This window comes from Paroedura picta, chromosome 12, assembly GCF_049243985.1.
Source record: "Paroedura picta isolate Pp20150507F chromosome 12, Ppicta_v3.0, whole genome shotgun sequence".
NCBI lineage: Eukaryota > Metazoa > Chordata > Lepidosauria > Squamata > Gekkonidae > Paroedura > Paroedura picta.
The window spans coordinates 41,570,872-41,595,839 of NC_135380.1; the positions used below are offsets into that span (position 1 = coordinate 41,570,872).

The 24,968-nt window shown below is 47.3% G+C and overlaps 1 protein-coding gene across 7 annotated transcripts in view; it reads left to right on the plus strand.

The window, feature by feature from the left end:
* Positions 1 to 21,412, plus strand: part of AK1 (adenylate kinase 1) — a 70,289-nt gene extending 48,877 nt beyond the window's left edge. For 4 of the 7 annotated variants that reach the window (XM_077305125.1, XM_077305128.1, XM_077305127.1 and 1 more), the window contains 6 exons: positions 865 to 907; positions 6,811 to 6,846; positions 8,008 to 8,171; positions 9,669 to 9,785; positions 13,923 to 14,114; positions 21,065 to 21,412. In XM_077305125.1, coding sequence (XP_077161240.1) covers positions 865 to 907; positions 6,811 to 6,846; positions 8,008 to 8,171; positions 9,669 to 9,785; positions 13,923 to 14,114; positions 21,065 to 21,133 — 621 coding nt within the window. In that variant the 3' untranslated portion in view covers positions 21,134 to 21,412. Of the gene's footprint in view, positions 1 to 294; positions 314 to 551; positions 571 to 864; positions 908 to 6,381; positions 6,566 to 6,810; positions 6,847 to 8,007; positions 8,172 to 9,668; positions 9,786 to 13,922; positions 14,115 to 21,064 lie in introns of those variants that run through there. The other 3 variants (XM_077305130.1, XM_077305131.1, XM_077305126.1) reach the window with 3 other exon arrangements.
* The last annotated feature ends 3,556 nt before the right edge of the window (positions 21,413 to 24,968 follow it).

Sequence of the window (24,968 nt, forward strand, 5' to 3'; positions counted from 1 at the left end):
GCAAAAGCAAAGAGGGCTCTCTGGCTGAGTTTTTCCTCTCTCCGCTTTCTGCCCAGGGGGAATTCCTCCCTGCTGTCTCGCTGGTTAGGTTTGTTCTTCTCTCCCTCTCTCAACAATTGGCTGGACCGGTGTAGACGAAAGCGACTGCTGGTCACAGTTGCCACAGGAACAGCCTCCCAAGGCATTGGCGTCCCCCGTTTCTCCTCCGGTTTGTGCACCCTGCGTTTTGACTCAGAAGCTGTAGCTGGACGAGCGGGGTGTGTTTGTTTGCTTTGCAAATCGAAGCAGGTGTATTTAGAGGCGTGTAGTTTGGGTATGTTATGCCAAGGTGTGTGCATGTGGAAATGGGGCAGGGGGCAGGTAGAGAACTGCTGCTGTACTCGCCATAGCATGTTAATTGCCACAGCTTTGCGGAACCCATCAGAGGAGACAGCAGTGAGGTTTTGACAACCCCTTCAGCTAAAGCCAAAACTGTATACCGATTGTTACAGCCGCCCCATGAATGGACATGCTTATGGATAATCCGTGTTTCTAGTGAAGCAATGAGATTTCCTCCCCCACGTTGATTAGGTACTTCTTCCCCCCCCCCCCTCCATTTATTTAGAAGGGAAAAGTATTTTAGGAATAACTTTATAGGAATACCTTTAAGGAGGAGGAGAAGCTGCAGAAGGTTTGGAAAGGGGCTGGTACTGAACATTATAAGAGTCCAGCACTTTGAAATATCCCCCCCCCCCCCAGCCCTGAAAGAAGACATTGGAGCAATTTAGGATTCTAAATCTGCACTCTTTCTCAAATCTTCGTTTGAGTGGCCTTGCAAGACCTCTGGAGGCTGCAGTCTAACCAAACCTTCTGTTTTGTTTCCAGGCTGAAGAGTTTCTCAGCTCAGGTTTCCTCAAGATGGCAGCAGGTAAGTGACATTGCTTTACCAGTCTTGGGACTGGAAGAATTTTTGGGGAGAAACGTTTTTTTGTCCTATGAAAGCGGCAATGGTGATTGGGACTATGACAGTAGCAGGGGCTGTACTCTTCCCTCTCTGTGCTGTTTTTATATCCCGCTTTTTTATATCCCGCTTTTCACTTCCCAAAGGAGTCCCAAAGCAGCTTACAAGCACCTTTCCCTTACTCTCCCCACAACAGACACCTGTGAGATAGGTGGGGCTGAGAGAGCTCTGAGAGAACCGCTGTGTGAGAATAGCTCTAAGAGAACTGTGACTCTGGTTACCTAGCAGGTTGCATGTGGAGCAGTGGGGAATCAAACCCTGTTCTCCAGGTGAGAGGCTGCTGCCCTTAACCGCTACACCATGCTGGTGTCGGTCCCTCTTCCTCTGCCCTGATTGTGGCTGATTGCAGGTTGTATTTGTATGATTGTTAATGGAAAATGAGGCACAGGGAGGGGGAGAGATTAAATCGTCCCCCAGCACAGTGTTTCCAAAGAAATGCCTCTTTCGTACAGCTGCCGTGGAGTGTTTAAAACATTAGGGGAACTAATCTCAGATTGTCCAGAGAACATGTTGTTTTTTAACCTAAAGCCAGGGGATCCTTCACATGGTTGAATCAGCACAAATTGAAAGGTCACCCAAGATGAATTATATTGTCTTTTGCATGGTTTACCATATGAGTTCATTGGAAGATGGCACTTATTTTACAGGCATAAGGCCACCAACCCAACTCTAACCGTGTTTAATCTGTCACTGCTGGACGTGTGAGTGACTTGAGGGCCCACAACATTTCAGATCCAGCTCGGTGTAGTGCTTAAGAGATGGGTTTGAGTCCCCACTCCTTGACATGCAGCCAGCTGGGTGATCTTGGGCTAGTCACAGTTCTCTCAGAGCTCTCTCAGCCCCACCTACCTCACAGGGTGCCTGTTCTGGGGTGATGTAGGGAAGGCGATTGTAAGCTGCTTTGAGACTCTTTTAGCTAGTAAAAAGTGGGGTATAAAAACTAACTCTTCATCTTAATGTTTGCTGGACTTTTCTGCAGACTTGGAAAAGCCTGAATGGTACTGTTTGTGCCAAACAATTTATGGGTGAAAATATTAATTGGCATACACAAACAAATCCAGAGGACAGCAGCATTAGTCTGTTCTGACAAAATAAACAGGAGTCTTGTGGCATCCTGACATTTTATTCCAGCAGATGTTTTGATTGACTAGCGTCCGTATCTTCCGTTGTGGTATTTTAGGTAGGAGGTGGACAACAGTAATTGCAGCCCACAAAATGTGAGTACAGGGAGTGATCATATAATGTGGCTCTAATCAAGTATACCATCCATGGCATTCACTCAATTAAAGGGGCCCACAGTTGTGCCCCAATAAATGCGGCCCTCACTGCTTCATAGAAATAGACAGACTCTCCAGAAATTGTATATAACCTCCCTGTGAAGAGGTGATAGCTGTAATTTGTTGGTTTTAAAATTTAAATGTAATTTTAAATGTTATAATTCAATTGTATTTTTAAAAGAATTTTCTATTGAGACTGTGAGGAGAGGGGCAGTCTATAAATCGAAAAATAAATAAATGCTTATCCATTTATGTGGTTATCTGCCTTGAGCCGCTGGGAAAGGGCAGAAAGCAAGTGAAAAATTAAATTACATTGGATGAATTTGCAGTTATGGCACATTTCTTTTCCATTAATATTCCTGTTTATATTTGCAGTAATGGTACACTTCTCTTCCCCCCCCCTCCCCATGTGTATTTGTTAATGCAGAATAAGGAACAGGACAAAAGTTTAATGAGTATTAAAATTAAAACTCAACACCATGCCCCTTGCCAGGAATTTGCCAGGGGTGATCCTTGACACCTCCCTTTCTATGGAGGCACAGGTCACAAGGGTAACCCACCAGGCATTCTTCCAACTATGCCAGGTGAGGCTACTAGCACTCTACCTATCCTCGGAGCACCTGACTATGGTGATCCACGCAATGGTCACCTTCATAATTGACTTCTGTAACTCGCTCTACACTGGCCTGCACTTGTATTCAGCTGGTACATTTCAGCTGGTACAAAATGCAGTTGCTAGGATCCTCACAGGAATGTCTTAGAGGGCCCGTATCCAGCCTGTGCTGAGGCAGCATCAGGTTCAAGGTTCTGGTTTTGACCTTTAAGGCCCTTTGTGGTCTGGGACCCACATATCTGAGGGACTGTCTATCATCTTATGCCTCTCGGAGAGCCTTATGGTCTGCGGGCACTAACTTGCTGGTGTTACCCGCCCCCCAGGAGGTTTGCCTGGCCTTGACCTGGTGGAATGAGCTTCCAGAAGAGCTGAGGGCCCTGCAGGAGCTCTCTGTGTTCTGCAGGGCCTGCAAGATGTCACTCTTCCACCAGGTCTTCAGTTGAGGTCAAGGCGTGGGAGATCAGATGGGCTCCTCCAGGTTAGATTATCATCTGGTAGGGGACTGCCGACACCCATAGATCATTCCCATGAGGCACAGAGAGGGAGCTATCTGAACTGGGGGAGGAGGATAGATTTTTTCTGCCGGGATATTATTTTAATAGAGGGATTAATGATATTTTATGTGGGGTTTTACTACTGTGTAACCCACCTTGAGGTGGGTTTGCTGATTGCGGTGGGCAATAAATATAATCATCCTTACCATTGGTGGCTCTAATATTTCTGAAAAGCCACTATGGGTGTTCAGGTGTCCGGCCTGCACTTCTGCCTGCACAGGCCAATCCGGGCGTGCCCAGCGAAGCTAGGTGCACCCACATTAATTAACTCCCACTCAATTCAGGAAACCCTTCTGGGGCCATTAAGGAACCTCAGGGCATCACGAAATCTCTGTTGAGATAGCCTGCAGTAGAGGGGAAAAGACAGGTATTAACGCAGTCTTTTCCCCTTACTGGATCTAAGAGACACCCATTACTGATTGGGGAAATGACATTTTTGTACCAGCAGAGATAAGTCACTTTCTGTTTCCTTAGCACTACATCCAAATTGATATCAGGGCCCCTTACTGGCAACTTCTTGGGGCTATGGAGCCCCAGGGTCATTACAGCTCCTGTTGGGAGCATCCCCATCCAACTACTTGATTCAGTGGTCATGGGGAGGTGCTGGGAAAATTAGCATTGATGGGAAAGCTGTGATATCACTCCTGGGAAAATTAACATTGGTGGGAAAGCTGTGATATCACTTCTGGGAAAGTGATCTTATTGTGTCAGTGCAACACTTTAGGATTCATGCAAAACTCTATGGTGAAACCAGAGTTTGGGGTGAATCTTAGAGCATCGCATTGATGTGATGGTGTCCCTTCTGGCTTCACCCCAGAAGTGATGCCACAGCAATTTTGTGACACCTACCCCCTAAGTCCCCAACTGCTCTAGTCTTCTACTGGGTGCCATCCCCTGGCTGGTCACTCTAGGCATCCTGTGTCTCTGGTTGACAGTGGCTCACAAAGGTCTTGGGTCTTTGCACACCCCTGTTGTTTGAGATCTTTTAATTTGGAGATGTCAGGGATTGAACCTGTTGGATAGTTTGTGTAAAAGTAGTCGCAGAGTTATTAATATATAAATGTTGAGACCGGACAAGGCAGTATTATAGTATAAAAAAGCATATTTTACTAGATTACTAGAACATTCGCCCTTTTTCTGACAGACAGCGGCTGACTCTTGCTCAAAGTAACAAAGGTAACAAAGGCTAGCAGATCCTGGCATCTTCTGCAGGCCAAGCCTGTATGGTATCGCTGAGCTCTAGATGCCACATCCTGCTGCCAAGTCCCTGGGACACCTCTCTGTATTTCATTTGCGTACCCCCGGGATTGAAACCAGAGCCAAGTTCTCGTGCAGGCATACTAACCATTTCCCAGGGCCCGCAGTTTTCCCGAGTAGCCAACATCTGCTCAGGGGTGTAATTCTAGAAAGCTGTAATGAGAGGATCATTCAGTTTGGGACGTCTGGGCTGCACATGGTTCCAAAAACACCCGGCTTTATTTTTAGCTCCTCTGCTTCACTGCTATTTGGTTTCTGTCTATCCTGGTTTGCAAAAGTTTCCATGGCTCTTCGTGCAAGTGCTACTAGAAAATTGCATGTAGCTATAAAAGCTTTGCTGCAATTCAGACTCATAGTAAGTGAAGTGATGGATATTGAGTGGTAGGACCCATGGTTGGGAGGATCTGCAATCCCTGGAAGAATTAGCAAAGTGTTTAATTAAGCTAGTGTCAATAGCACGAGCTTGCCATCTACTGAGTGCATGTAGACCAAAAACAACAAAGAAAGCAAGCCCACGTTCTGGTTGTCCTATTAAACTAATATAACCACTAGGATAGATTCAAATGGGTAGCCGTGTTGGTCTGAAGTATCACAATAAAATCAGAGTCGAAAGCACATGCCTTGAATAAATCTTTGTTGGTCTTAAAGGTGCTACTGGACTCTGATTTTAATATAACAACTATTTATTAGAGAACTCCATTCTAGAGAGGAAGGTTAAAAGTTAGTCCCTAATCTAATTAGCTAGTTGGATGGGGAGGCATATTTATTCACCGCTGCAGCACACTGTCCACCACGGCCCAGAGATCTTTTCCCCTCTCAGTCTTAGCAAGTTCAGACCCCATTAATCTGTACTTGAACCTGGGATTTTTAATTTTTTTTGGTCCTTTGCCAAGCAAATTCCTCCAGCGTGGTTGAATGGTTAAGGCTGCTGGAACCAGCATCTGGGATGGCTAGCTTCAAAAGTCCTCTTATATCGGGGAAGCTCACTTGATGCCCCACTGCTGCCGCCCTTTCTCTACATATATATTTTTCTGAAGAAATTCCATTCCATTCTATCTGAAGAAGTGTTTTTGCACACAAAAGCTTAGATCATGAATACAATTTTGTTGGTCTGAAAGGTGTCCCTGGCCTGAAACTTGATTCTGCTGCTTCTGACCAACCCAGCAGCCTGCCTGAAATCGTACTTCACAGAGTTATAAATAATAATATAAATCAGGGGTAGTCAAACTGCGGCCCTCCAGATGTCCATGGACTACAATTCCCAGGAGCCCCTGCCAGCATTCGCTGGCAGGGGCTCCTGGGAATTGTAGTCCATGGACATCTGGAGGGCCGCAGTTTGATTACCCCTGATATAAATGGCCAAGATCACATGGTGTAAACTGCTTTGGATCCCCATTGGGGAGAAAGGCAAGGTACAAACAAAGCAAATAAAAGAACTTTAATGAAATATACTGAAAGTCTAAGGCCAGATAAGGAGGCGTCAAAGCAAGGGGCCCTCCTCAAGTAGGCAAGGACCCCCAGAGCTGGATTCAAACACATTTCTGAAGGGAACAGCTCTGGAATCCCCCCAGGCCCTGGCCAGAGGCCGGAACCTTGACCTGCCAGATGTTCTGTGAAACAGTTGAGGCCTGGTCTCTGCTGCCACATAGCGACCGTATCCATGGCAACCTGTGTTGAGCCCTGACCGCAAGGCCTGGCCTAGCTCCGTGCCGGCTGTGGAGGGTGGGGAGGGCAGTGGCTTGCAAAGCGAAAATGTGCTGAGTAAATAAGCAGGGAGCAGAGAAGGACGAAGGAGCTGGAGACGTCAGGAAGATGGGCGCACAGTGCTCTTGCATGGATGACTCCACTATTAAAGCCAGCAAAGGTTTGCCACGGGCTGGGTCTGTTTGGGACCTCCCAGGCTGGCCTGCACTTTGAGCAACTGCGCCTCAAAGTAGCAAAAGGCTTTGTATGTGGGGAGGGGGGAGCGTTCTTCTTGAAGGACTGGGAAAGCAGGGAAAACTTAACAGTTTTCCTTCCAGCTGATGTCCCTCAGAGAGACGCAAGGACATCAGATTCTTCCTCTCGCCCTTGCTTACCTTGGCTTTCTGTTGTCCTTTTTTTTTGCAGAAAAACTGAAGAACCACAAAATCATCTTTGTTGTAGGTAAGCAGGAGTTTGGAGATGCCAGTCCCAAGGTGGGGCCTGGGGACCCCCTGGTTTTACAGCTCATCTCCGGGCAACAGAGATGTGTTCCAAAGGGCTGCTTTGGAGGCTGGACTCCATAGCATTACACTCCATTGAGGTGTCGACCTTCCCTGTCCCAAATCCCACCTATTCTCGGCTCTACCACCAAATATCCAGGTATTTCCCAACCCAGAGCTGACAACCCTGTTTTCAGCCTTGCACCAACAGAGAATACTTTTGTAACACTTCAGATGACTTTTTTTTTTTTGAGGGGGGGAAATACTCTGTTTCATGCCCAATCAAAAAGGAACATAGTTTTACAGGGATGGGAATGGATCTGGGCTTCTCTTAGCAACGATTTGTGGACAGAACATGAATTACAATTGATCGCCATACTATAGAAAGCCAGCCCTGGGTAGTGGTTAAGAGCAGTGGACTCTAATCTGGAGATTTGATTCCCCACACCTTCTCCGCATGCAGCCAGCTGGGTGACCTTGGGCCAGTCACAGTCCTGTTTGAGCTGTTCTCACAGAGCAGTCCTATCAGAACTCTCTCAGCCCCACCTACCTACTAGAGTGAGGAGAGGGTGGAAAGGGTGTTTGTAAACTGCTTTGGGACTCCTTCAGGTAGTGAAAAGCAGGGTATAAAAACCCAGCTCTTCTCTCTCTTGCCTTGGAGAAAATGGCTGCTTTGGAGCATCCACTGAGTGGTGCCATATCTAACAGAACTCTCTCATCTCCCAGATTCTTTCCCCAAATCCCCAACAATTTCCCAAATTAGATTTTGCAACCCTGCATCAGGCTAAGGAGCCATGTAGCTCAGCACCCCTCTGTTTTCAACAGTTGCCAGCCAGGAATCTCCCAAACCAGACACCTCACTGCTGTTGCCCCCCCCCCCAATTGCAGGTATTAAACAGTATTCAGCCTTCGAAGATGAGGGTTCTGTTCCTGTAGTGTCACTAAGGCTGGCCAATAAGTAGTGACCTTTGTGAATTGGTCTTAGCTCCTTTTGAAAAACCATCTAAGCCACTGCTCAATGTGGTATCTCTAAGAACATCTGTGCCTTGAATATCTCAGACGTGTTTCCTCCTCAGACGTCATCTTTGCTAGCTCTGTGTCAGGTTCCTTGTTTTCATTGCAGGGGGGCCTGGCTCGGGAAAGGGAACCCAATGTGAAAGAATCGTTCAGAAGTACGGCTACACCCACCTGTCCACTGGGGACCTCTTGAGAGCAGAGGTTGGCTCTGGCTCAGAGAGGGGGAAGAAACTTTCCGCCATCATGGAGAAGGGAGAGTTAGTGCCTTTGGTGAGTTTGAGGTGAAAATGAATGGATTATCCTCATATTGGGCAAGGCCGAGCATTGGGGTGGTGGGGTTAATGAGACACTTGGGCTGCAAGCCTGTTAAATAAGCTAACAAACACATGTTTCTCCATTTCTGCTAAGGACCTGCTTCATGTGCATAAACTCACAGGATCATTTCCTAAAAGTGTTAGTTGTGCCCTGCTGAATGGGGGCAGTGGTCTATCCAGCATCCTGTTTCATTCAATTACTGTAGAGCTGCCAGTCTCAACGGGGGCTATATGGCCCTCTGGGGGGCATTGGCATGTTTGAAGGGGGCCACAGACTGAAAAATGTGAGAAGAGGATCCCAAGGGTTCACAAGCTGCCTTGCTAATCAGACCAAGGAAATACCCTTTTTGTCATGTATGACATCATTAATTCCTAGAAAGTTCGATCTTTGTCAAGGGAAAGAAAAAGAAATTATGTAATCTGTTCTGTTGTATGTGCTTGAATCAATGCAAATCAAGAAAAAAAATGAATGTACCTGTTCCTCGGGGTCGAATGTCCTGGAAATCTGTTTTGTATATATATAAGACAAGGTACGTCTAGTATAGTTAGTTCACTCTTAGCTTAGGCCTTTTTTAGCCTAGCTTATTGCACAAGTGGCTGACGTCCTGCAGGGGGCCCCGGGGCCTGAGGAGAACTCCTAAATGACCAAGGCCAAAAAAAGGTTGAGGAGGACTGCTTTTCAGCAACAGAGAACAAAGGCCAAAGTCTTCCCCTGATGTTGGCACTTGGGGCTGTATTAAGAGATTCACTGTAGACATTCGTTATCTTAAGTAGCCCTGCTGATGGACCTGGCCTCCGTAAATCACTTTTAAAGGTATCTGGGCTAGTAGTCATTATATCCACAGGCAGTGACTTCTACAATTTTTGTGAGCTGTTGAGTGGGGAAGGACCTCCTTTTACCCCTCCAGAATTTATTGCCCATCAGCCTCATTGTGTCCCCTGGTTCCAGTATCATGGAAGACGGAGAAACCGTTCTTTCTGTCCACTTTCTCCAGCCTGTGCATACATTTTATAAACCTGTCTCCCCTTGGTCTTCTTCATTCTGTTGAGGAGAGGATGTGGGTAATAAATTGGGTCTGAACTCGCTGAGACTGAGAGAATTCATGGTGGGGAGCTAGTGGAAGTATCAACCGGTGTGCTGCGACAGGTAGAAAAATTAAACTCTACATTTCTGAATTGTCATCTCTGCTGCTATTTAAACCACAACGAATCTGATATACTGCTGAACTCAGGGAGGCCTGAGTTCAAATTCTTGCTCCACCATGTCTTTTCTGGTTATTCTTTGGATGAGGGTTTTTTTCTCAAACTGCTGACAGTCTGAGAAAGTGCAGCAGAATTGATGGCTTGTGGCAGAGATGGACCATAGATGCAAAGCTTTAAGGGATCTGCAGGACTTAATGGGTTGATATTTAGTTCTTCTGCCATCAACTGCATTTTTCCTCTCTGTCCAAAGGATACAGTTCTTGATATGCTGAGGGATGCCATGGTGGCCAAGGCAGATGTCTCCAAGGGTTACTTGATTGATGGCTATCCCCGGGAGGTGAAGCAGGGCGAGGAATTTGAGAAGAAGGTAAGACAATGGGGTATGCTGCAATCTCCTGGGGCATTTCAAATAATAAGAAGAGCTGGGTTTTTTCCGTACCCCACTTTTTACTCCCTGAAGGAGTCTCAAAGCTGCTACAAAGGACTTCCCATCCTCTCCCCACAGCAGATACCCTGTGAGGTAAGTGGGGCTGAGAGAGCTTTGAAAGAACTGTGAATGGCCCAAGGTCACCCAGCAGTCCTCATATCTCTCAGAGTGACTCACAATCACTTTCTCTTCCTCCCCTCCACAACAGACCACCCTGTGAGGTAGGTGAGGCTGAGAGAGCTCTGAGTGAACTGGGACTGGCCCAAGGTCACCCAGCGGGCTGCCTGTGAAGGAGTTGGGAATCAAACTCACCACTACGTCAAGCTGGCTCAAATTAAAACAAGGTACAGGTAGGCTTAAAACCACTCCACTTGCACAGGCCCACTCCTGATCTGAATTGAGAGGGGAAACTGCTGGGGGATTCGTTCATAAGGTGCACTCTCTGCATCATGTCAGGGATGGTCAACCTGTGGTCCTCCAGATGTCCATGGACTACAATTCCCATGAGCCCCTGCCAGCAAACTGGAAGGGGCTCATGGGAATTGTAGTCCATGAACATCTGGAGGACCACAGGTTGACTACCCCTGATTTAAACATCTCACGGGGTAGATGAGGCCCTGGCCACTTTTGAGATTGTTTTGTTATTTGCTTTTTTCTTTTTTTCTTTTTCTTTTTGCTTTGCCTTTAATCTCAAGGACTAGAAACTGATTGATGATGGCTAGATTGCTCCAGTCTTAGGAGGTTTGGGGAGGCCAGCAATGTTTGACCCCTCCTCTAGAACTAAAAGAAAGGTAGTAGACACAGTGTGGGAACCCTCATTCCTCCATGCCGAATATCCTGGGTTCAGTCCCTTGCATTTCCGGGTAAAGCATCTCGGATAGAAGGTGCTTGGAAAGGCCTTTTCTCGGCTTGGGTCCTGGGAGAGCCGCTCTCTGTCTCTTCTCTGCCTAGCACACATTTATCCTGCCATATCTCTGTAGAGCTCATAGCAGTGTACACAATTCTCTTCCTTGCCACAGCCTTTGTGAGGGAGGTTAGGCTGAGCGACTGGATCGCCCTCCCAGAGAGAGTTTCCTGGCCAGTCATAGCACAGCGGCAGAGTCCCCGCTTTTTATGTGGAAGGTCCCGTCTGGAATCTTTGGCATCTCTTCTTTAAAAGAATCTTGGTTAGCAGGTCTGGGGATAGACCCTTGCCTAGGACCCTGAGGAGCTGCTGTGATTGTTGCCCTCCAGGTAGGCTGACAAAGAAAAAGGAAACGACAGCAACTGTCCAATAAGTACTATTCAGGGCTTCAAAAGTTCATAAAGACTTTTATGTAGTAAGGAGTGGGGGGGGGGGGGCTTCATCAAAATGAGGTCTGGAATGGCACTCTCGTTTCCAGAAGCAATGTTTTTTCACCCAGGTGGGAGCTGGAGACCTCCTGGAATTACAGCTGGTCTCCAGATGGCATAGATTGCTTATGTAGATTTCCATTCAGCCTGGTATAGCGGTTAAGAGTGGTGGCTCCAGATGTGGAGAACCAGGTTTGATTCCCCACTCCTCCTCTACATGCAGCCAACTGGGTGACCTTGGACCAGTCACAGTCCTGTGAGAGCTGTTCTTGCAGGGCAGTTCTTTTAGAGCTCTCTCAGCCCCACCTTGCTCACAGGGTAGCTGTGGTGGGGAGAGGAAGGCGATTGTGAGCCGCTTTGAGACTCATCCGTGTAGTCAAAAGAACCGGCTCTTCCTTTTCTATGTTTAAGAAATTTATTCCACGTCTCCTAGAGAAAACGGCTGCTTTGGAAGATGGAATTATACCTTACTGAGGTCTCCTCTCCACCTTCCCTAAATCCTATCCTCAAATCCCTGGGTATTTCTGAACCTGGAGTTGGCAACCATATCTGCTGTGTGGTCAGACTAACTGAATTGTGCTAGACTGACCACTATGTGCAGAGTTTACAGAAGTAACTTCAGAATCAATTCTGAGGGTCTGAAGATCTTGGTGGATTGCTCTTCGTTCAGTCTGGCCAGGGATCGTTTTCAGCCCCTTTCTAATTTATACATGGGATGTAGCCTTTGGGACCTGTGATAACTTGAAGCATCACTAGAGGGCAGCATGGACCCTCCCTGTGGTCCTGGGCCTGCTGGGAGAACAATTATGTCTTTTCGAAAAAAACAAAACACCGCTAAAAGCCTGCTCTGATAAGAACAGAACGGCCAGAAATGGAGAAACCTGACAATTATAACCATTGTACGTGCTGTACTCAGGCAAGCTGGTTGATTGCATTGCAATTACAGGCAGAGTGATTTCAGTCCATGTCCGTAGATTTCAGTACACTTAGTCTGGAGTTATTTTGTATTGGATTGCAGGGACACACAAAAAAACCCATACCCAGCAGTCAAGGGCCATCTCTTTCCTTTGCAGCTCAGACACTAACACAAAGTAGAGCTTCTTAGCTTTAGGATGTGGGGTTTTATGTCAGTTCTTCTAAGGCTTTTTAGGATGCGGGTTTTAATTTTTAATTATTGGGCCAACTCCTAAGTCACGGCAAATGACAAAGACCTCTGTTCACCTCTGAGCTTACTTGGGGGAAGCAGTCTATAAATGAGTGAAACTTGTTGGCATAAGAAATAAACAAGAAATAAACCCTAACCCTGAGGAAGTCTGAGGAAGAGTGCTTGCACTCGAAAGCTCACGCCTTGAATAAATCTATGTTGGTCTTAAAGGTGCCACTGGACTCTGATTTTATTGTCCTAACCCTGTGTGTGTGTGTGTGTGTGTGTGTGTGGAGGTTTCTCTCTGCTCTACAATTTGAACTGAACGCTGTTAAGTTTGCTATCAGCGTGAGAGGATGGATGCTGATCCAGCCTCCGCAAGGAGTAACATGCCACCTTTCTCTGCACGTCTGTTGGTCAGCGCTGAAGTAGAGCAGGCTAGACCAGCCATCTTTCCACCTTCATATTTCGCTAAGGGATAAGTGGGCGGAGAGTGGACGGGGCTGGTCCAGGTGAGGGGCTAATCGGAAGACGCAAAGCTCCTTCCAATTGGCCCCTCACCAGGACAGACAGCAGTTCTAGCCAATCGGGTGAGGGCACAATCTAGGCTCTCACCAGAACAGGCCAGAAAGGCTTCTAGGCCCTCACCAGGATAGGCCAGAAAGCGATGGGGAAGCAGCAAGACACCTGAGTAAAGAAGGAGGCCTTCCCCTCGGGCCTAGAAGCACACCCAGGGCCTCGAAGGGTGTGCTTCTAGGCCTGAGGGGAAGACCACGCCACCGCCATGGGGGAGCGGGGGAAGCAGGCCTTCCCTTTGGGCCCAGAAACACCACACCCGGGCTTTCCGGGGGCAGGAGAGAAATGGGAAGTAAACGCTGGGTGGCCACGGTGAGGGGGGGGGCTTTCAAAGCCTGTTCTCACGAATGGGCTTTGAATCTAGTTATTAACAGAGGTCAAACAGCCTGCTGGGAGGCCTTATAGCACATCAGAACGGTGCCATAGACTGAAAAATATGAGAAGGGTAGCCCAAAGGGTTTGTGGGGGGCTCTGGTAACCGAACTGACAAAATCTTTTTTGTCACATACGACGTTATTAATCGCTAGAAAGTTTGACCTTCGTTAAGGGAAAGAAGAGGAAATCCTGTAATATGTTCCTTTGTGTGTGCTTGAATTAATGCATCCAAGATATTAAAAAAATGAACACACATCTTCTCTTGGTCAAATGTTCTGGAAATCTGTCTCCCATCTATATAAAGCCTGTTATGTCAAGTATAGTTAGCTCACTTGTAGCTTAGGCCTTTTTTAGCCTAGCTCAGGGGTAGTCAAACTGCGGCCCTCCAGATGTCCATGGACTACAATTCCCAGGAGCCCCCTGCCAGCGAATGCTGGCAGGGGGCTCCTGGGAATTGTAGTCCATGGACATCTGGAGGGCCGCAGTTTGACTACCCCTGGCCTAGCTCATTCCGCAAGGCTATAGAAGGGGGTCCCGGAACCCGAGAAGAGCTCCTAAAAGGCCCATGGCCAAAAAAAGAAGCTTGAGAGTGGCTGGGTGAAACTGACATGAGCATCCTTTTTCCTTCCCTTCATGGTCCCCCTATCCAGATCGCAGCTCCCACGCTGCTGCTCTACGTGGACGCCGGCAAGGACACCATGGTGAAACGGCTGCTGAAGCGCGGTGAGACGAGTGGGCGGGTGGACGACAACGAGGAGACCATCAAGAAGCGCCTGGAGACCTACTACAAGGCCACTGAGCCGGTCATCGCCTTCTACGAGAAGAGGGGGATCGTCCGCAAGGTATGCCCCCATTGACTTTTGGGGATTTGGGGAGCCCATCCTTTCACAGGATCCAAGAGAGTAATGAAAGCACAAATCGGATGGAGCGCAGGAGGTCATTTTTGGTTGAGGTGGTAGAACAGGGGCCGCTTACCCAATATCCGTTTCTCCTTTGCTTGAAGCAGCCAGGGATTTTCCTGCTTCCCATCCCACTGGGCAACTGGAGGCCAAAATACCTTTATTTATCCATCTGTTGACTATAGGCCGCCTTGGTCACAGAGACTTGTGTGATGTTGAATGTCCCTTGATTTGTAGATTTCGACAGGCAGCCACGTTGGTCTGAAGCAGCACAACAAAGTTTGAGTACAAGGGCACATTTCAAACCAACCAAGTTTTATTCGAGGTATAAGCTATCTGAAGATACCTGAAGAAGTATGCTGAGACATGGAAGCTTATATCTTGAATAAAACCTTGTTGGTCTTCAAGGTGCACTTGATTTGTAGTTTTAGTGACAGGGAACTGCCCAGTTTAGGTGGGATGGAAAAAGCCAGCAAGCGAGATTAATGCTGATGCACATAAATGGGGTGGTCTAACTCTTCTACTGGTGGTGTTTCCCCAGTCTAAACTTGGGTTGTGCACTTCGGTGGCCGAAACGCACAGCCCTAGTCTAAATTGAGGCTTTATGGGTTCTTTTAATACAAGAATTTCTCATGTCCCTTTTTTTCACCACCGGAGTTAAAAGCAGCCTAGGGGTAATTTTTAGTGAGGCAAACAGCATGGGCAGAGGAAGACTTAAGCCCATGCTCCCATCTCCAGCACTGTGGCCCCAATCCATATTGGTCACTCATGCCCTCATGGCTACTCTTTTGCAGTTTAAGCACAGGTCAGGAATCAAAGCACCCAAACGGCTCAGAGAGAACTGTGAGCAGCTCAAGGTCAACCACTGGCCGTGTGTATCTCAAAACAACATACCCTAGCCTTCCTCTTCCCACAACAGACAACCTGTGTGAAAGGTACAGCGGAGAGAGCTCTGGGAGAATTGCTACTGGCTCAAGGTCACCCAGCAGTTTTCATGTATCTCAAAGCAGTTCACAATTGCCTTCCCTCCCCCTGCCCCTCCTCACAACAGATACCCTGTGAGGTCGATGGAGCTGAGAGAGCTCTGAGAGCACTGGGACTGGCCCAAGGTCACCCAGCTGGCTGCATGTGGGGAAGGGGGAAATCAAAGCAGTTCTCCAGCTTAGAAGCTGCCACTCTGAACCACACTGGCTCTCAAAAGGAGAGAACTGAGAGGAGGAGACGTGTGCACTCCTGACACAATAGCCAAACTTTTCCAGGGTCAGTGGAAAATGCCTTCATGGCACAGCCCACTTACAGTCACCCCTTGGTTTCTCAAGGCCGAAGCCATGCAGAGGTGATTTGCCTTTGGCTGCCTCTGTGGGACCACCCTGGAGGTCCTTGGTGGGCTCTACCATACACGGAGAACCTGGGGCTGACCCTGCATAGTTTCCAAGATCTGTTGAGATTCGGCTAGCCTGGGCTTCCAAAAGGGACTCGATATTTCCAGTCTTTTCTTCTAGAGCAGGGGGAGTCAAACTGCGGCCCTCCAGATGTCCATGGACTATAATTCCCATAAGCCCCTGCCAGCAAATGCTGGCAGGGGCTCATGGGAATTGTAGTCCATGGACATCTGGAGAGCCGCAGTTTGACTACTCCTGCTCTAGAGGCATGGGCAGCAGGACGACTGAGGGCACTCGCCAGGCGGCAGAAACAACCCTCCTGCTGCTAGGCATGCAGCTGCCCATATTTGCTCACAGGGATGGGGGAGAATGTGGTGGTGAGGAGCTTTGGGCCTAGAGCAAGGGTGACCAAATGGTAGCTCTCCAGAGGCCCATAGACTACAACTTCCATGAGCCCCTGCTGGGCTCATGGGAATTGTAGTCCATGGGCAGCCGGAGAGCCACTGTTTGGCTACCCCTGGCCTAGAGGGTCATGCTCCAGACGTAGCTGTCTCACAGTTCGCCAGGAAGCAGTCCCAGCCGGGTGGGAGGGAGCAGGGATGGATCCTGCAGACGCAACCAGTTCATTCATCCCTCAGAGGAAGTTCTCAGCAGGGCACTGCATGCCTGGCATAGTAAGGAGATGAGTCATCCTCTCATGGGGAGGGGGGAGAGAGAAGCAGCAGCAGACGGGCTTCAGAGACAGCTTCAGTACGGGAGTTTGGGTGGGGAGGAAGCAGCCTCTGAGATTTGGGCAGTCTGCAAAAAACACTCATTGCTAGGGGGAGGGCTTTGGCTGGATTTGTCAATGGCAAGATAACCAGGATAGGATTTCTGCAAGCATTTGGAATGTAGTTTGAAGTTTGGGGTTTCTGTTCCCCAGTTGGGGGCGGAGGGTCCCCCATTTGGAGCCTCTTCCCCCCATTTCAGGGCTCTCAGGAACCAGAACTTACTAAGAGCAGGGAGGGAAGCAGCAGGAAGTGAATGCAACATTGCTATGTAACCCAGAAGTGATACAGGCATGCTGGGGATGATGCTTTTGTCTAGGGCAGAGGTAGGCAAACTGCGGCCCTCCAGATGTCCATGGACAACAATTCCCATGAGCCCCTTCCAGCAAATGCTGGCAGGGGCTCATGGGAATTGCAGTCCATGGTCATCTGGAGGGCCGCAGTTTGACTATCCCTGGTTTAAGGTCACAAGTTTGTGGTAAGAAGTGAATTCTACCACGGAGGTTTTGCCAACATACTGAGTTGCCGTTGGTGACACCCGATGTGCCCGTATCACTTCTGGGGGATATAGCAACATTGCGTTTACTTCCCATTTCTCTCCTCCCCCCGGAAAGCCCCCCCTATCCCCTGCTGGTCTGATAGACCAGCCAACCCTACTAAGGATTGTATCATGAGAGCCCTGTGGGATCCAATCAAGTGTCTTATTTCAGTATCTCATTTCTCACCAAGTGAGGGGCAGCATAGAAATCGAACAGACAGTGGCCAGCCAGGTGCCTTGAGGAAGCCTACAAAGCTTGGCTCCTTCCTGCAGCTGGTGTGCAGAGAGCCATTGTCTCTGACGGTGAACTGGTATAGTTAGAAGCAGTGGATAGACTGTGACTATCTCCACTTACAGGAGCCTTGCTAGGTGAGTCCAAGGTCTTCATCTAGTTTACCACTCTTTTTTCAATACTACCTGGCAGGAAGGCCCCCGTTGCCCCTCCTCCCATCAACTGGTATATTCAGTGATACACTGCTCCTGACCAAAGGAGCTCAATCATTATTTAAACAATCATAGGCCAGAACATTAAAAAAACACAACATAAAAACAGATTAGAGCATTAACAAATCCATAGATCATGGAAGGGGAAACAATCCAACATCCATAGAACTGGACAAATCCCACTATAAAAGAATCCAATTTCATGGAAAAATCACCCTGCCATAAGACAGTAGATTTTACAGGCAGCTGCACAGAACTTTGTAGTAGGAACAAACACCTGAAGGTTCTCATTCAATAACTTGTTTACCAACATAGAGTCAGAGCAACCAGGAAACCCGTCAGACACAGGGATAACTAAAGGAGCTCTCTTGGCTAATAGTATTTTGCAGAATTAACTTAACGTCCTTGAACTTTCAAAGCCATCTTGGGCTGTAAGCCCCAGCAAATCCCATAGCACTGATTTCCATAAATTAGAAGAACATAAAAGAACCCCTTGATGCAAAATCCTTCCTAGTGCCTATCATTCTCTTTCGTTTTTCTCTTTTTCCTTGTATAGAAATAATGGAATGGAATCAACTCAGTGGAGCTGTAGTAGCATAGGGAGCCCAGTTTTCTTTTGTAAACCCATATTACAGGGGTGGCCAAACTGTGGTTCTCCAGATATCCATGGACTACAATTCCCTGAGCTCCTGCCGGTGGGAATTGTAGTCCAAAGACATCTGGAGAGCCACAGTTTGGTCCCCCCTGGCATATTAAGTGGGTGTAACTGGAGGTGTGCTGCCTGGGGGATCAGGAAATTCAAGAAAAAAAGGATATTTTTTTCCTGAGGTATTAAAAAAAGCCAATAAATAACTTGGGGGACATGAATGAGTAATAACAACAACAACAACAACAATCATTTATTAATTTATTATTAATAATTTATTATTACAGCACACCCTTCCCAGTTAGCTCAGGGTGGGTAACAACAGGAATTTACATGCAATTAAGTTACATTAATAATTAATAATAGTTGATGACAGTGTAACTCTCCAAATTAAATCAACAACAACAAGCCTTTAATAGCATATAAAAGTACAATATAAGAAGGGAAAGTGCAAAAGGATCCACTGCTAGTGAGAACAGAGGCAAAGATCATGCTTTTCCAAATTAAATCATTACTTTATGTTAAATTATATTATTGGCTTATTAGACCACTTTCATCTTGAAGCAAGGTTTGGCATACTCAAAATTTGCAGAATGAGCAAGTCTGAGGACTTTTTCCCATTATTCCAGTGGGAAATTTGGGAGTGCACTGGAAAAGTCATATTATACACACACACATCTTAAAGTATCTCACTCATATGGTCCCCAACCAGTGGTCCCCAACCTTTCTATCATCAGGGACCAGTCAATGCTTGACAATTTTACTGAGGCCTGGGGGGGGGGCAGTCTTTTGCCGAGGGATGTCGCCGCCGCCTGAGCCCCTGCTCCACTTGCTTTCCTGCTGGCGCCCCTGACTTTCCTCCGCCCACTGGGGGGCGCTGCCAGCAGCAGCTGCGCAGTTCCACACCGAGGGGGAGCCCCAGCCATGGCGACCGCTAGAGAACACCAAAGGTGAGCCGGCGGCAGAGTGGCAGGGCAGTCCCTGAGGCAGCAGCCGGGGAGGAGGACGAGGAGGAGCCCGGTACCAAATGATCCACGTACCGGTACCGGTCTTCAGACCAGGGGTTGGAGGCCACTGTCTTAAAGTATTTCACTCATTCCAGATGTGCATCATGAAATGTTGGAGGACTTCCTCAGTTCTTCCAATGGCAAAAACTTGAAAAATTTGCCAGAACACTGAAAAAAATTGTATACAAAATTTTAAGTTTTTTTTTTAAATTCAAGTATGAATTATTTTGTTGTTAAAAAGTAGTTTTTTCAGAGCTGTAAAGTTTAGATTAATATCCAAACCTGCTATATAGGAAAGTTTCTATCCCAATAATATACTTTCTTGTATTTACCACCAAATTTGTTTTCTACCTCCATTTTGAATTTCTCCTACATCTCAGATGTCAAAAATGTAATATCCATGTGCTACATCAGGTCATTCTCGAGTGTTGAGATTTAACTTTGATAGGAAATAAGTATTGCATAGATTTTAATTTTTCCACAAACATCAATCCCCCCCCCCAGTGAAAAGGGGAATTCCCCCCAACCCCCTGCCTTCAGAATTTCTCCAGGCCTTGAAATTTTAGGTGCCCCCACCCCCTCATTTGAGGAAGACCATGCCAGGCAGCATTGTGCAGAGTATGGTTGGGAAGCAGCGCTGTGTACATGCCTCTTCCCACCCCCTCCAGACCCAACACTGTCTTAGTTTGTTTGTGTATAGGCTTCCATTCCTAAGCAACTGGCTCGTGGCAGGTAACATCATAAAACCCCACAATAAAACCCCAATAAAACAGAATAAAATGATGCACCCTGGCAGCATAACTACCCCTCCCCCTTCAACAGGCCCCAACAATACATGCCTCGGGGGTATAGATGGTGGAGGAGTGGCAGTTGCCCTAGCCCAGGGGTAGTCAAACTGCGGCCCTCCAGATGTCCATGGACTACAACGCTGGCAGGGGCTCCTGGGAATTGTAGTCCATGGACGTCTGGAGGGCCGCAGTTTGATTACCCCTGCCCTAGCCATTTCAGGGAGGGGCCCTCGATCTGATTCACTCTGGCCTCAACCAAAGACCCAGCAGAGGAGCTCCGAATTGCAGGCCCCTCAGAAATGTGAACGCCAGGTTGGAGCCAGGACCAAAAAGATCCTGGCCCTGGTTGAGGTCAGATGCACTTCTGGTGGCCTTGGCATCTCCAACAGGTTTATTTACTTACAGCTAATCAAAACGGAATGTATGTTTTAGTATTTATTGATTCATACTAAGTCTTTATTGTGACCACAAACTGATAAAAGCTGTTTGGCAGAAACGATCGTTTGTGTGTTACTACAAGCACAATAAAATTAAGAAGAAAACCACAAGCAAGTTTGTTTATTGTATTTTAAATTGTCCTGTTTCAGGCACAGTTTTTCTCTATTGTGTTGATATCTTGTGCTGTCTCCCCCACATTGTTGTAGTAGTATGAGCTTGAAATCTCTGCTCTGCCATGGGATCTGGCCGGGTGACTTTGGGCCGTTCACTTTCTCTCTTGGCTTAGCCAACCTCACAGGGGGATGGGAGCAGAAAATGGGGCAAGATGTTAAGGGTCTCCACTGGGGAGAAATAAATCTGTTTTTTAAAAAAATATCTGGCTGTTCCAGAGCAAACTGATTTGCCTTGCCAAGGAGAATATTTAGCAATGTGCAGTGGCAGAAGGAGAATTGTTGATCAGCAATCCTGGATATGACAACAGAGATGCAAAATGTCGGCATTCCTGTCTGCCAGTGCAACCCTAGAGGCTGTGCCTTGCCTCTCTCCCAAAGATATTCTTCCGTGGAGGCCCAAGCAATTTGAGTGCAGGAAAAGCCCTTGAATTGGGTGGGAGTAGATACTGTTCCTCTCTGGAAATACCCTTGTGTACACGAGGGGGAGGGCAGAGAGGGGACTTCGGATGGCCAAAATGTGGCTTTCCAGATACAATTCCCATGAGCTCTGGCCAGCCTCATGGGAATTGTAGTCAGTTTGGCTACCCCTGGTGTATCATGACCAGGAGGGAAATTGGGAGGTTTGATTTGAAAAGGGGACCGTGCTCAGGGATAAGGCCTTTATGTAGTGTGGCAGTGACAAAATGATAAATGTTCTCTGTCGTCCTCAGCTCAACGCCGAAGGCTCGGTAGATGACGTGTTCCAACAGGTCTGCACCCATCTGGATGCCCTGAAGTAAAAGCACCAATGGACACCCCCCCCCCCAATTCCAAAAGGCTCTCCCCCACCTCCCCTTCAGCAATGAACAGCAGTTCTTGCTGCCTGCCCTGCCGTGCCCTGCCCCTCCTCCCAGACTGGAGCAGAAGAATCCCCCCCCATCTCCGATTTCATCTCAAGGGCTGTGACAGCGGAAGTTGCTTTATCCTGTTTTCGTGGACGGAGGCCCCGTGGAGGAAATTTCAAGGACATTGTGTTTGGCTTTCTAACCTTCTCTCCAAAGTAAAGTTCACTTTCATGAGTTGAGACTTTTTTTTTTAAATCTCCCTCCACACGCACACACACACACACCACTGCCGAAACAGGAAGGACTGTTATTGTGCATTCCTTACTCCCAAAGGTTGATTAAGGGCAGGAAACGGTCTGTTTGTCACACACCAGGGCATCCATTACAGAAGGGAATCTGTTTTCTGTGCAGTTTGGGGGATGGCACCAAAAGGTAGGCACGGGGCAAGGGAGGACACACAGCCTCTCGTCCCAGTCATTTGACAAGACACCCCAGAGAAACGAGCACTGGGTCAGAATCTCTGGCCTCAAAATATATATAATCCTTGGGGGGGGGGGAACACAATTCTCCTTTGATTTAGGACAAGAAAATCACTCCTCAGCATGTCTTTTGAGTATCGCCATCTCTATGTGAATTATTACAGGCATACATCATTATAGGGTAAGCAAGCCCTGAGATTCTTCTGCACTTATTAATTAGCAACATGCCCCTCAATAATGGCATAGAAACAGAGGGGAAATTCAGGTTTCAGTGGGAGAAAATCTCCTTTCCAATGCCATACCTGATATGGAGGAAGAGGGGAGCCGAGACTATATTTAAAAGATTATGAAACAAGAGCCAGCTTGGTGCAGTGGTTAACAGCGTTGACTTCTAATTTGGCGAATTGGGTTTGATTCCACGCTCCTCTACATGCAGCCAGCTGGGTAATCTTGGGCTAGTCACAGCCCTGATAGTACTGTTCTCACACAGCAGTCCTGTCAGAACTCAGCCCCATCTACCTCTCAGGGTGTCTGTTGTGAGGAGAGGAAAGGGAAGGAGATTGTAAATTGCTTTGAGATTCCTTAGGGCAGAGAAAAGAGGGGTATAAACAATTCTTCTGTGGCCGGGCTGTACACTTCTGTGGGGAGACAGACTCCTAAGATTAAGTGCTCCTCCCTATCCTGCACATAGAAAAGTAGCTTGTCAGCGAAGCGCCTAACACTGACACACTAGTTTATTGCATTCAGAGAATATTTTTGTTTGGAGGGGCAATTGCTCAAGGGAGCACTTGCCTGCAATTTGAGGTGGCTCAGTTCAAATTACAGCTAGACCACTTCAGTGAGAACTAGCTTGTCCTAAGACAGGTAATCAAAAAAAAAATCACAGGAAATTTTTTTGTTAATTTGAGAGATCGGAATTTAAACCCAAACAAAATTCTTGTTCCTCAGTCCATGTGATAAAAAAGCTTCAGCTTGCTTTTCTCGGGGATGCTCTCTTGTGGATGCCTATCTCCTCAAATGGTCCTTTTTTCCTTGCTTGCTCTTGGGAAAGAATCTTTTGGGAAAAGGGGGGAAAGGGTATAACCGAAACTCGGGTGTAATTAACATGAACACTGTGCCTCATTGTATAATTGTCCTCTCAGCTGCTGGACGACTCCAGACAACCAGCATTTCAACACATCCTCTCATATGGTCTGAAGGCGCCGTCTGTCCCCTTGTTTAATTTTTATTTTGTACAATGATTTAAATATTTATGATGGAGCAGGAATCGGCAATTTCCCTGCCCCACTCAGAGTCTTAAAGGCCTTGTGCTTAGCCTCTGTCAGAATGTATTTCTCATATCATTATTAAAGAGTGTTAGGGAAAAGAACTCGTGTGTGTGAGCCTTGTGTTGTTTCCAGCACTTTCCGTGGTATTTTTCCCCTCCACCTCATGGTCTGGAAAGTGACTAAGGAAAGCGATTCCATCTCTACTGCACATCCCTGAAAATGGAGTCGGCATAGGTCATTGGGTCTTGTGATTCAGTCTGTCCTATCAGCTGCTTTGCTGACTCTTATTGGCTGAGAGGCAGCGTGGTGTAGTGGTTCAGAGCAGCGGCCTCTAATCTTTTGAAGCAGATTTTATTCCCCACTCCTTCACATACAGCTGGCTGGGTAACCTTGGGCTAGTCACAGTTCTCTTACAGCTGATCTCACCGAGTTCTCTCAGCCCCACTGATCCCACATGGGGAGGGAAAGGAAGAGAAGCCGTTTTGGGAATCCGGGTAAAGTGGGGTATAAACAAACAGCTCTTCCTCTGGGTGGCTTTCACACAGGGACAAATCCTTGTTTTGCTCTCTGTCAGGAGATTCTTCATTTTTCCTCCCTGTTCTCTTTGGCCTGACATACTCTCCTCCTTTTACCGATGTTTTTTTTTTCTTTTTTGGGCATGTTAAAAAAATTACTGGTAGGTAACATTGCTATCTATAGTAATGTCATGTCACAGCTGATTCACGGTCCCTCTGTCGGGTTTCCAAGGAAACAGATGTTCAGCAGTTTGCCGTTGCCCACCTCCGTGTTGCCCCCTGGAGTTCTTTGTTGGTCTCCCTTCCAAATACTGATCAGGGCCAATCTTGCTTAGCTTCTGAGATCGGAGCAGATTGGGCCACAAGGTCCGAGGCAGACATGGTGATATAGCTGCTATGAATTTTTAGAAGTCTCGGTGAGAGTAGCATTGGTTGGAGTGGCTAATGGTGGGTGTAAATGGAATTGAGAAGAGCAGGGAGGCCTGGAATTCTAGATCTTCTACACAGATCCAAAACCTGCTTTGCCTATAGTTTTCATTAGCCTTTGGAGACCAAGACGTATAAGGAAAGGTTGGGGGAGCTTGGTCTGTTTAGCCTGGAGAGGAGATGTCTGAGAGGGGATTTGATAGCCATCTTCAGGTACTTAAAAGGCTGCCATGTAGAGGATGGAGCAGAGTTGTTCTCTCTTGCCCCGGAAGGATGGACCAGAACCAATGGGATTAAATTAAGGCAAAAGAAATTCCATCTAAACATCCAGAAGAAGTTCCTGACAGTTACAGAGGTTTCTCAGTGGAACAGGCTTCCTCGGGAGGTGGTGGGTTCTCCATCTTTGGAAATTTTTAAACAGAGGCTGGATAGCCATCTGACGGAGAGGCTGATTTTGTGAAGGCTCAAGGGGGTGGCAGGTTACAGTGGATGAGCGGTTGGGATGTGAGTGTCCTGCATAGTGCAGGGGGTTAGACTAGATGACCCAGGAGGTCCCTTCCAACTCTATGATTCTCAACTTTTTTACCATTCAGAAACCCCTGCAACATTCTTCAGGCTTTGAGAAACCCCAGAAGTAGTGCAATGGTTCAGAATATGGTTGGGAAGCAGAGCTGTGGACATATGCATCCCTTTACTACCCCCTCCAGGCCCATCAAATGGCCATTTCAGGAGGGGGTAGACATGACCATATATGGTCATATCATCCTATAAATATTTAATATATATGTGGGGGTGTGTACATACACACACACACACACACACAAAATAATTAATTCCCATCCATTGAGGAAACCCTTACAGGACCATCAAGACATCCCAGGGTTTCAGAAAACCCTGGTTGAGAAAGTTTGATTGAAGGTTGGTGTAGTGGTTAGGAGTGCAGACTTCTAATCTGGCAAGCTGGGTTTGATTCCCCGCTCTCATACATGCAGCCAGCTGGGTGACCTTGGGCTCGCCACAGCACAGATACTTCTGACTGAGCAGTAATATCATGTCTCTCAGCCTCACCTATCTCACAGAGGAGAGGAAAGGGAAGGCAATT